Source organism: Ranitomeya imitator, chromosome 2, assembly GCF_032444005.1.
Source record: "Ranitomeya imitator isolate aRanImi1 chromosome 2, aRanImi1.pri, whole genome shotgun sequence".
NCBI classification, from domain to species: Eukaryota; Metazoa; Chordata; class Amphibia; order Anura; family Dendrobatidae; genus Ranitomeya; species Ranitomeya imitator.
Window position 1 is genome coordinate 703,343,531 of NC_091283.1, and position 12,210 is coordinate 703,355,740.

The 12,210-nt window shown below is 41.9% G+C and overlaps 1 protein-coding gene across 1 annotated transcript in view; it reads left to right on the forward strand.

The window, feature by feature from the left end:
- The first annotated feature begins 9,002 nt into the window (after window positions 1-9,002).
- SH2D4B (SH2 domain containing 4B) overlaps window positions 9,003-12,210 on the forward strand; it is an 826,204-nt gene continuing 822,996 nt past the window's right edge. The window contains exon 1 of the mRNA XM_069753125.1: window positions 9,003-9,354. Coding sequence (XP_069609226.1) covers window positions 9,171-9,354 — 184 coding nt within the window. The 5' untranslated portion in view covers window positions 9,003-9,170. The remainder of the gene's footprint in view (window positions 9,355-12,210) is intronic.

Here is a 12,210-nt window from a genome sequence, read left to right on the forward strand (position 1 = left end):
CGCAGTTAGACTTTTCAATGCAAAATTGACAGAAATTGAGATGGGACGCCATGTTGCGTTTGGAGAGCCACTGATGTGCCTAAACACTGAAACCCCCCACAAGTGACACCATTTTGGAAAGTAGACCCCCTAAGGAACTTATCTAGAGGTGTGGTGAGCACTTTGACCCACCAAGTGCTTCACAGAAGTTTATAATGCAGAACCGTAAAAATAAAAAATCATATTTTTTCACAAAAATTATATTTTTGCCCCAATTTTTTATTTTTCCAAGGGTAAGAGAAGAAATTGGACCTCAAAAGTTGTTGTCCAATTTGTCCCGAGTACGCTGATACCCCATATGTGGCAGTAAACCACTGTTTGGGCGCATGGGAGAGCTCGGAAGGGAAGGAGCGCCGTTTGACTTTTCAATGCAAAATTGACAGGAATTGAGATGGGACGCCATGTTGCGTTTGGAGAGCAACTGATGTGCCTAAACATTGAAACCCCCCACAAGTGACACCATTTTGGAAAGTAGACCCCCTAAGGAACTTATCTGGATGTGTGGTGAGCACTTTGACCCACCAAGGGCTTCACAGAAGTTTATAATGCAGAGCCATAAAAATAAAACAACATTTTTTTCCCACAAAAATTATTTTTTAGCCCCCAGTTTTGTATTTTCCCTAGGGTAACAGGAGAAATTGGACCCCAAAAGTTGTTGTCCAATTTGTCCTGAGTACGCTGATACCCCATATGTGGGGGGGAACCACCGTTTGGGCGCATGGGAGGGTTCGGAAGGGAAGGAGCGCCATTTGGAATGCAGACTTAGATGGAATGGTCTGCAGGCGTCACATTGCGTTTGCAGAGCCCCTAATGTACCTAAACAGTAGAAACCCCCCACAAGTGACACCATTTTGGAAAGTAGACCCCCTAAGGAACTCATCTTGATGTGTTGAGAGCTTTGAACCCCAAGTATTTCACTACAGTTTATAACGCAGAGCCATGCAAATAAAAAATATTTTTTTTTCCACAAAAATTATATTTTAGCCCCCAGTTTTGTATTTTTCCAAGGTTAGCAGGAGAAATTGGACCCTAAATGTTGTTGTCCAATTTGTCCTGAGTACGCTGATACCCGATATGTGGGGGGGAACCACCGTTTGGGCGCATGGGAGGGCTCGGAAGGGAAGGAGCATCATTTGGAATGCAGACTTAGATGGATTGGTCTGCAGGCGTCACATTGCGTTTGCAGAGCCCCTAATGTACCTAAACAGTAGAAACCCCCCACAAGTGACCCCATATTGGAAACTAGACCCCTCAATGAACTTATGTAGATGTGTTGTGAGAACTTTGAACCCCCAAGTGTTTCACTACAGTTTATAACGCAGAGCCGTGAAAATAAAAAATCTTTTTGTTTTCCCACAAAAATTATTTTTTAGCCCCCAGTTTTGTATTTTCCCAAGGGTAACAGGAGAAATTGGTCCACAAAAGTTGTTGTCCAATTTGTCCTGAGTACGCTGATACCCCATATGTTGGGGTAAACCCCTGTTTGGGCACACAGGAGAGCTCGGAAGGGAAGGAGCACTGTTTTACTTTTTCAACGCAGAATTGGCTGGAATTGAGATCGGACGCCATGTCGTGTTTGGAGAGCCCCTGATGTGCCGAAACAGTGGAAACCCCCCAATTATAACTGAAACCCTAATCTAAACACACCCCTAACCCTAATTCCAACGGTAACCCTAACCACACCTCTAACCCTGACACACCCCTAACCCTAATCCCAACCCTATTCCCAACTGTAAAAGTAATCTAAACCCTAACCCTAACTTTAGCCCCAACCCTAACTGTAGCCCCAACCCTAACCCTAACCCTAGCCCTAACCCTAGCCCTAACCCTAGCCCTAACCCTAACCCTAGCCCTAACCCTAGCCCTAACCCTAGCCCTAACCCTAGCCCTAACCCTAACCCTAGCCCTAACCCTAGCCCTAACCCTAGCCCTAGCCCTAACCCTAGCCCTAACCCTAGCCCTAACCCTAACCCTAGCCCTACCCCTAACCCTAACCCTAGCCCTAACCCTAGCCCTAACCCTAGCCCTAACCCTAGCCCTAGCCCTAACCCTAACCCTAGCCCTAATGGGAAAATGGAAATAAATACATTTTTTTTTATTTTTCCCTAACTAAGGGGGTGATGAAGGGGGGTTTGATTTACTTTTATAGCGAGTTTTTTAGCGGATTTTTATGATTGGCAGCCGTCACACACTGAAAGACCCTTTTTATTGCAAAAAATATTTTTTGCAATACCACATTTTGAGAGCTATAATTTTTCCATATTTTGGTCCACAGAGTCATGTGAGGTCTTGTTTTTTGCGGGACGAGTTGACGTTTTTATTGAAAACATTTTTGGGCACGTGACATTTTTTGATCGCTTTTTATTCCGATTTTTGTGAGGAATAATGACCAAAAGCCAGCTATTCATGAATTTCTATTGGGGGAGGCGTTTATACCGTTCCGCGTTTGGTAAAATTGATAAATCAGTTTTATTCTTCGGGTCAGTACGATTACAGCGATACCTCATTTATATCTTTTTTTATGGTTTGGCGCTTTTATACGATAAAAACTATTTTACAGAAAAAATTATTATTTTTGCATCGCTTTATTCTCAGGACTATAACTTTTTTATTTTTTTGCTGATGATGCTGCATGGTGGCTCTTTTTTTGCGGGACAATATGACGCTTTCAGCGGTACCATGGTTATTTATATCTGTCCTTTTGATCGCGTGTTATTCCACTTTTTGTTCGGCGGTATGATAATAAAGCGTTGTTTTTTGCCTCGTTTTTTTTTTTTTTTCTTACGGTGTTTACTGAAGGGGTTAACTAGTGGGACAGTTTTATAGGTCGGGTCGTTACGGACGCGGCGATACTAAATATGTGTACTTTTATTGTTTTTTTTTTTTTATTTAGATGAAGAAATGTATTTATGGGAATAATATTTTTTTTTTTTTTTCATTATTTTGGAATATTTTTTTTTATTTTTTTTTCACATTTGGAAAATTTTTTTTTTACTTTTTTACTTTGTCCCAGGGGGGGACATCACAGATCAGTGATCTGACAGTTTGCACAGCACTCTGTCAGATCATTGATCTGACATGCAGCGCTGCAGGCTTCACAGTGCCTGCTCTGAGCAGGCTCTGTGAAGCCACCTCCCTCCCTGCAAGACCCGGATCCGCGGCCATCTTGGATCCGGGGCTGGAGGGAGCAGGGAGGGAGGTGAGACCCTCGCAGCAACGCGATCACATCGCGTTGCTCCGGGGGTCTCAGGGAAGCCCGCAGGGAGCCCCCTCCCTGCGCGGTGCTTCCCTGCACCGCCGGCACATCGCGATCATCTTTGATCGCGGTGTGCCAGGGGTTAATGTGCCGGGGGCGGTCCGTGACCGCTCCTGGCACATAGTGCCGGATGTCAGCTGCGATAAGCAGCTGACACCCGGCCGCGATCGGCCGCGCTCCCCCCGTGAGCGCGGCCGATCGGCTATGACGTACTATCCCGTCCAGGGTCAGATAAGCCCAGGGCACCTCGACGGGATAGTACGTCTAAGGTCACAGAGGGGTTAAAAACTCTGACATGGGCCAACGTTTGTATTTTAATTTTCCACAGCCACGACCTCTTCCCAAAACTGAAAGACCACCTATGATGTTTGTTGTGGTTGGGGAAGCATTCCAAATGTGTGCCAACCTACTAAAACTGTACTCAAGTTGGAACTTAAATCACACAAAAATATTTACAACTACCAACTGACAAGGGCACGAAGAAATGTGGAGTGTGCCTTTGGGTTGCTGGTCTCTAAATGGCACATTTTGTTAACAGCCATTAATCTAAAATTGATACAATTGATGAAGTTGTGAAAGCATTTGTTTTTCTGCACAACTACATCCTGGCTAAAGAGCAACCAAACTTACAACTAGAGGAACCTGTTACTACCACATTGCATGATTACCAAGATCACTCTCTGAGGACTTCGGTGGAAGTTGCCCAAATGAGGGATACATTTGCTGCCTACTTTGTTTCTGATAATGGATGTCTGCCATGGCAAGACAAAATAGTTTAAGCTGCTGAAATGTACCTGTAATGTTAAAATGTACCTGTAATGTTAAAATGTACCTGTAATGTTTGTTGACTGAAATAATGAAAAAAACTCTAGTGAAACACCTGTTCCAAATTCCCTCAATAATACAATACACATAAGTGTGTGTTTGCAGCGACTGCGCATAAGTGTTGCGATGGCGCATACAGAGATAAAGAACACACTGTGAATGTGCAAACAAAAGTAAAATTTTATTTAGCAATTAAAAATTAGCTTTGGGGACTAAAAAATTAGCTTTGTGGAATGTCGGAATGTGAAACATGATGGACATGGGGGTGTGGAGCTGGGATGATTGGCTAGCATGTGTGGATGAGGAAAGGGTTCCAAGGGAAGGCCTACAAAATGCATGGGGTTTGGGAGGTCAAGGATGGAAATAGGCACATTAGAAGTGGAAGCACGGGAAGGGAGAGACAAATTAGAAAACAGAGACACACTGGAAGGTGAGGGTGGAGACGGTAGGACAATTTTGGGGGTACGCTTGCTGGTCCTAATCTTCTTCTTGGTTTGCTATGCTGAACTGGTACTGGCCTTCTGTTTGCTTCTTTTTTCTTTGGGACAGTAGGAGTGGTGGCTTGAGGCTGGTGTGCAGCAGGACTCGGCATGGTGGTGGAGGTAGACTGGTACGCAGCAGGACTCGGCATAATGGTGGAGGTAGACTGGTGTGCAGCAGGACTCGGAAAGGTGGTGGAGGTAGACTGGTGTGCAGCAGGTCTTGGCATGGTGGTAGAGGTAGACTGGTGTGTAACTGGACTCGGCATGGTGGTAGAGGTAGACAGGCATGCAGCAGGACTCGGCATGGTCGTGGCTTGAGGCAGGTGTACAGCAGGACTTGGCATGAACCTGGTTAGTGGTGGAAGTGGTGGAACATCTATAAATGCCATGTGTGGCTCATGGAAGTACCGAGTCTGATGCATAGCTTGGCCATAAGCAGCATGGCAGGTCTGCATCACGTTCAGCTGGAGATCAGGCTTAAGGTTTTCCGACATGCCCCGCACTATAACATAAAAAAATGATGTGCCAGTCTCTGAAGTTCGGCTTCCAGGCCATCAAGGCATCGGTTGACTTCCTGGAAAAGTGAGTTCACATGCGCGAACCCCATTTCCAGTCTGTCTCCAATGGCCTTTAGGCCATTCTGGAAGAACGAGCCTATGTGGTAGTAGTTACTTACGACCATCTGCCATTGAAGAGTTTGTAACCCATCATAACATATTGTTCAACTATCGGGCAGTAGAAACTGAATACTTACCTCAAAGGCTGCAAGAGCTGACAACTGGAACTAGGGTCACATTCCTCAAAATGGAGGGGTAACATTGCTGGTATGGAGTGGGTGTGATTCCAGAAAAAAAGTGAGGATGATAAGCCCTCTTGAGGAATGAACAGACCTGGAAAAGGCTCCTTGAGGTGGCTAGAGACATGGCTACTACCACCCCCGAGAGATTATCCTGTCCTTGGGTTCCCCACATCCTATCCATGAGCAGCTGATGATGCAGGTGACACAAGGAGCTATTTTCCATTTCTATATGTCAGCACTCCGGCACTACCTGAAGGCTGGTCACTAGGGTTGAGCGACTTTTCTTTTTATAGGATCGGGTCGGGTTTCACGAAATCCGACTTTTTCAAAAGTCGGGTCGAGTGAAATCGGCCGATCCTATAGAAAAGTCAGGGTCAGGGTCGGCCGAAACAAGAAACCCAATGCAGTGCATTGGGTTTCTAATGGTTCCCAGGGTCTGAAGGAGAGGAAACTCTCCTTCAGGCCCTGGGATCCATATTTAAGTGTAAAATAAAGAATCAAAATAAAAAATATTGATATACTTACCCTCGTACGCGCCCTGGTTCTCACCGGCAGTCTTCCTTCCTAAGAATGAGCGCCTGAAGGACCTTCGATGACGTCGCGGCTTGTGATTGGTCGCGTGAGCGGTCATATGGGCGTCACGCAACCAATCACAAGCCGCGACGTCATCTAAGGTCCTTAAGGCGCTGATTCTTAGGAAGGAAGGCTGCGGGTTAGAACCAGGGTGCGTCCGAGGGTGAGTATATACCTATTAGGAATATACTCACCCTCGGACGCGCCTTCGGACGCTTCCTTCCTAAGAATTAGCGCCTGAAGGACCTTAGATGACGTCGCGGCTTGTGATTGGTTGCGTGACGCCCATGTGACCGCTCACGCGACCAATCACAAGCCGCGACGTCATCGAAGGCCCTTCAGGCGCTCATTCTTAGGAAGGAAGGCTGCCGGTGAGAACCAGGGCGCGTCCGAGGGTGAGTATATCAATATTTTTTTATTTTTGTTCTTTATTTTACACTTAAATATGAATTCCGATACCGATTCCCGATATCTTAAACATATCGGAACTCGGTATCGGAATTCCGATTCCAGATCAGAAGATCGCCGACCTCATGGCCGACCCCACACAGGGGTCGGGTCGGGTTTCATGAAACCCAACTTTGCCAAAAGTCGGCGACTTCTGAATCTGGCCGACCCGTTTCACTCAACCCTACTGGTCACTTGCAGCCCAGGCACCTGGGAATCGGGCTCCAGGAAGCAGGTGGAGGCAATTGCCCAGCATCAAGAGGAAGGAGGAGAAGCGGACACCTGAATAGGATTACTGTATTACTCTGCTTTTAATTTTTCCTGCTTTGAACTTTGTGCAAAGTCTTTATGAGTGTAGGAATACAGCAACTACAGTTTTAAAATATTTGAATGAGACCTGCAAGTTGTTGCATTTTTAGTGGTCTATGGATAATTATCCTTAAAATATTTTACTGGCATTTCACTTTCTGCAAATCCTTTCTGAGTGTAAAAGTACATAAAGTATACTTTGAAAATATTTATGTTCTCATTTTTTTTTATGAAGTTAATGACTCATCCATACAGTTTACACTGTTATTGTTTGATTACATTGGTATGTAAAACATACAAAAAGCGTTGGAAAATATTTCTGGTATAGATTACTCAACCATACAGTAGATTATTATGAGTTTTTTTGTCACATAATGGTGATGCATAACAGTACAAAAAACTTTAAAAATTTGTCTTGGTTGCATTTCTTACCCATACACTATTCTGTGGTCTGGGTTACATTTCATGGATACATAACACTCGAAAAAAGTATTTAAATATTTAGCTGGGTTACATTTCTTACCCATATACTATTCTGTGGTCTGTCACATATCACATTCAAAAAAATCTATCTTGCTTGGTTAAATTTTGCAACCTTAGGGTATTATGTGGTCTTGGGTACCTTTTTTATTATATATAACACTTCTAAGAAGTGTTAAAAACTTAGGTGTTATTTGGAGGTTTTGGGTTGTCATTATGATTTAAAAAAAACTAACAGTAGTTTGACAATAAATGTCTTTACCCAACCACTAACCATGAGTGGAGAAAAAGAAAGCAAAAATTTTGCCGGGGTATGTAAACTTTTGAGCACAACTGTAGATAGCACTGACCCAGCACTTGTGAATATAGATTAAAAAGCAGACAGGCCAGCTCTGCTATGCAGGCAGGAGGTTGAAATTCCCCTGTAACTTGGAAAAATATGCCAGCCCCAGTTACAGGTGTAATCAGCAATAAAAAGAATGTACAAATATATAAAAATGCCCATCAAGAATCTTTTGCCGATAAGACCTCATGGGTGGTTTGGTGTATAAAAAAGAATAAATAAAGTAATAATCAAATAGAGCAACATAAACATAAATAAATAAAGCAAAATAAAAAAGAGACACTACCAGTCCCTCCCTGTTGAAAAAAAGTATGCCGGTATATCAGAAATGTAAAAATTAATTTCTACAGAAAGGGAAACGAAATTTAAAATATTTTTAGCAGTCCTAAGTGAAAAATAGATGCTTATTTCCTATTTTTCTTCACATTTTTCCCTGATATACAAAAAAAAGTAATATAAACCTGACTTGTTTTTAGAGCTGTTAAAAGTGCATGTTGGCTAAAACCCCCAAATATGCCTAGTCAGGAAGGGGGTAAAAAATAGCCCAGTCTTTAACTAGCTAAAGTATGGTGGTTGCTGCTTTATACTCTGAAGATGCTTATTTGCCTTATGATTTAGAAGGTGCAATATATAGAAAACTTTTGAATGAAATTTTTTTTGCAGTCTACAAAAGACAGACAACCCTAGGGGAGTGATTCACTTTATTACAAAACGCAATAGTCCTTATCTTTGAACAGCAGTGCAGAAGGACTTCAGTTGGTGCAATGAAAAATAATTTATTTTGGAAATATCCGGTGTAGAATTCAAAGCAGCGATCAAGTTTGCAACCACCAATTTTTTCTACTCTAGTTTGAATGAGGTCTGATGTTTTACAGAAAGACACATCTACCTGTATGATTCAATGTATTGATGACTTTTGGGATCAGCACTAGGGCATTGTCAGAATTATGGTTTCCATTAAATGTGCTGATTGTCATTTTTTTTTTTAAAACAAATGTAACCTCCAATGTGAATAACTAGTACTTATATTATTTGTGGTTTATGCATGGGATCCCTCATAATTGCTAGTGATACTTTTCTCAGCAGTAGAGCTGTTGATCAATAAAGAGTGAAACCTCATATCCTAGGCCCTAGCACCAAGCTGCCCTGTGCTGTAATCGAATGGCACTCAGAACAAAACCAAGCTTTCCTGTCTGTCACCAGAGATCCGTTCTCAAAGGCTGAACGGCCTTGACATGGATATTCCTGGTGTAGCTGTTACTTTTAACCATGACATCACTCAAAACATTGTTATCCCGAGCACACATTGCTTCAAAGCCAGAAACAAATCAACCATAGCAAAGGGTGTGATACTCTGAGCTGCTCGGCTGCGTCTTCAGATATCTTCTCCTGTTAAGTCTAGTATGTATTTATTCAGCATTTGCTGCCTGTAGACACTACTAAGGAATATTGACCTGCACTTTGTTTCCTACACCTTTTATCTCTTTACAACTCTTTTATATTTTGACTTAATGTTTATTCCACATACATACTCCCTATGCAAAGCAATGTCAGGCATTTGGTGGAACTAAGTTTCGCTTTTGTTTGATCATCACAAAAGAAGATCCAAAGTCAAACATGTTGCAACAGATTCTAAGGGACATGTACATTGATCCTGACCTTCTGGCAGAACTGAATGAGGAGCAGAAACAAATTCTCTTCTACAAGATGAGGGAAGAGCAAATCAAACGTTGGTCTGAATGGGATAGAAATCTGGACAAGGAGGAATCCAAAATGAAAATCAAGGCCAAGTTCCAACACAGTAAGTGCTGATGAAATAAGACTTTTAGACAATGATTAAGAAACTGAACTTAGAATATTTAAGACCAGCATGAAAATGAATGAGACAACCCTCTAAATGTGCAATTCCATTGCCATATTATGAGGATATCAATAATCAGTTTGGAGTACTATAATAGTTGTTTTACCTTAATTATTGTTCATTAGTCGTGTTATTTTTCACTGGATACAAGAGTACACATTCAACTTTGTTTATCTCAAGTTTCTTCATCTATTCTCTACTTTTTCCAGCTGCTTGTTGTCAATTTTTTATTCTAAAGATTTGAATAGCATATACCACATGGCGTCTTCCATATTTCCTTCCAATATCTTTGCCTTAAATCATTCCTGTAATAAATATCTTTCACATTTCCTTGTTACCTAAACTGACAACATGGCAGGACTATTGACTCTTGCTACCAGTGGGTAGGTATCGGGGTTGGTGGAGCATGTGGATGCCACCACCATAGTCAGGAGCATTTCTCTCAAGACATTTTACATGCTAGGCCTAAATGAATTGGGTCTCTGGAAGAATATTATTTTTTACAGTAAATTCTTCATGACAAACCACATAGGAGAATGCACCACAGATCAGATGAAGTTACAACCAAACTACAGTACAGTTACCACAAGTCTCTCAAATGTGATGTCTTCTCTGATTTTACACATCCATTTTACCCATTTAATCTATTTAGCTCTTTGGCCTTTTTCCAGGCACTACATGTCTGTGCAGAGTTTGCTGTCCAAACCTCTTGTTTCTCACTTTTCTTTGAGTTTCTCTACCGTGTGAGCAAAACACCTGGTGCCATAACAGTGTTATATCATGGCTACCCCTAATTCTACTGTGCTCCTGAATACTGGACTGCAGACATACAAGTGCCATACAGTCTTCCTGAAAATGATAGTAACACAGATAGAGCCCCTCGGAGTGATAGGTGTCATACATAGGCCTACCGTAATTACTGTACATCATTGCCACACACAGTGCACTCAAAATAATCCTGCTGATAGTAAATGTGCAACAGACATAGTGTCTACTAAAAATTATTGTTATTCTGCAACTAACCCCCCAAAAATAATTGTGACAAGAAATAATGCCCAAATACTGTTTACAAAAATAATTCTGAAAAGCTGAGTGTCCCTGATAGTAACAGTGCCCCATTATACCCTCCAAAATAATTATATCAATCAGAACGCCTTCAACATTGATGTGCCCTGAAAAGTGACACTAGCAATAAGTATGCCCTCAGTAGTAATAGTTCTCCAACATTTTACTATAAAAAGTACTTACCAGGGTGCCCCCCATATTAATAGTTCCCCCCCCAAAAGCCATCATTTAATAATTATTTTCCCAGAATGTCTTTATCAGTAATTATGCTCCTCATTGTGCCCCATAAGCAATAATGCTCTCATAGAGTGCTTCAATTAATAATAGTGCCTCCATAGTGCCTAAAACAGTAATGTTGTTGCCCTAAAGTGTTTCCATTAATAGGAGTGTCCCCAGCGCACATGCAATAGTAATATTGTTCTATCACATTAACACTCCATAAATTGGAGTGTAAAACAGGAAAAAAATCAAATTCACCGATGATGGTGTGTGGTCTTCGGCTGTGCAGTGAAGTGAAGACCACTGGCTTTTCCTGTCTACAGTCTGACATAGATGGGCAAGCCATGTAAACAATCCTACTGGATATACTTCAGATAGCCATTACTAATAACTCTGATCCTAGATATTTTGACAAGGCCTAGCATATTAAAAAGAATCATTTCTCTGGGCTAGGCGAAAACCTAGTTATGATAATACTTACTACTACTAGATGGTCATAAAGTCTACAACTTCAGAGCCTTCAACTTATTGTATGTACCTTAACAAGTAAACATCATTTTAATTTTTAATTAATAAATCAATAGTGAATATGAAAATAAGAAACTGTAAAATGATTTATCAGAAAATCTGCCCTTTTCTCCTTCTGAACTGATCTTTTAATCTCAAAATTCTCAACTCACAGGTAAAATCTATATTCAGTGAAGACAGACTGTTCTATTACTGAAATAGGCAATGACTGTTACAACTACTGAGATTCTCTGGATAGTAGGGGTGTAGGGTAGAGCTATAGGCAGAGCTCCCCATCCTCATCCACTTTCTGCCTGTATAGAATCTTATCAGTAACAACTGCCATCTCCTATCTCAGTAATATAACAATCAGTTTACACTGAATACAGATCTTACCCGTGAATTGAGGATTTAACCCCTTTCTGCCATCGGACGTACTTTCCGTCCATGTGACCTGGGACTTAATTCCCATGGACGGGATAGTACATGATACGCGATCAGCCACGCTCATGGGGGGAGCGTGGCTGATCGCGGCTGGGTATCAGCTGATTATCATAGCTGACACCCGGCACTATGTGCTAGAAGCAGTCACAGACCGCTTACGGCAATTTAACCCCCGAAACACTGCAATCAAACAACATCGCAGCATTCCGGTGGCACAGGGAAGCATCACACAGGGAGGGGGCTCCTTGCAGGCTTCCCTGAGACCCCCAGAACAATGCGATGTGTTACCACTATCAAGAAGTGCAGTTTGTCACAAGAAAGCATTGTCAGAATCACCAGGATCCATGCAAGCGTTCCAGAGTTATTACCTCATAAATGGACAGTGGTGAGAATTGTAAAAATTGGCCTGGTCATTAACATGCAAACCACCCTTGGGGGATAAGGGGTTAAAGATTGATCAGTCCAGAAAGGGAAAGAAGTAAATTTCCCTGATAAGATATACTGTATTGCACAATTTCTTATTTTCATGTGTAGTATTCATTTATGAAACAAAAATAAAAT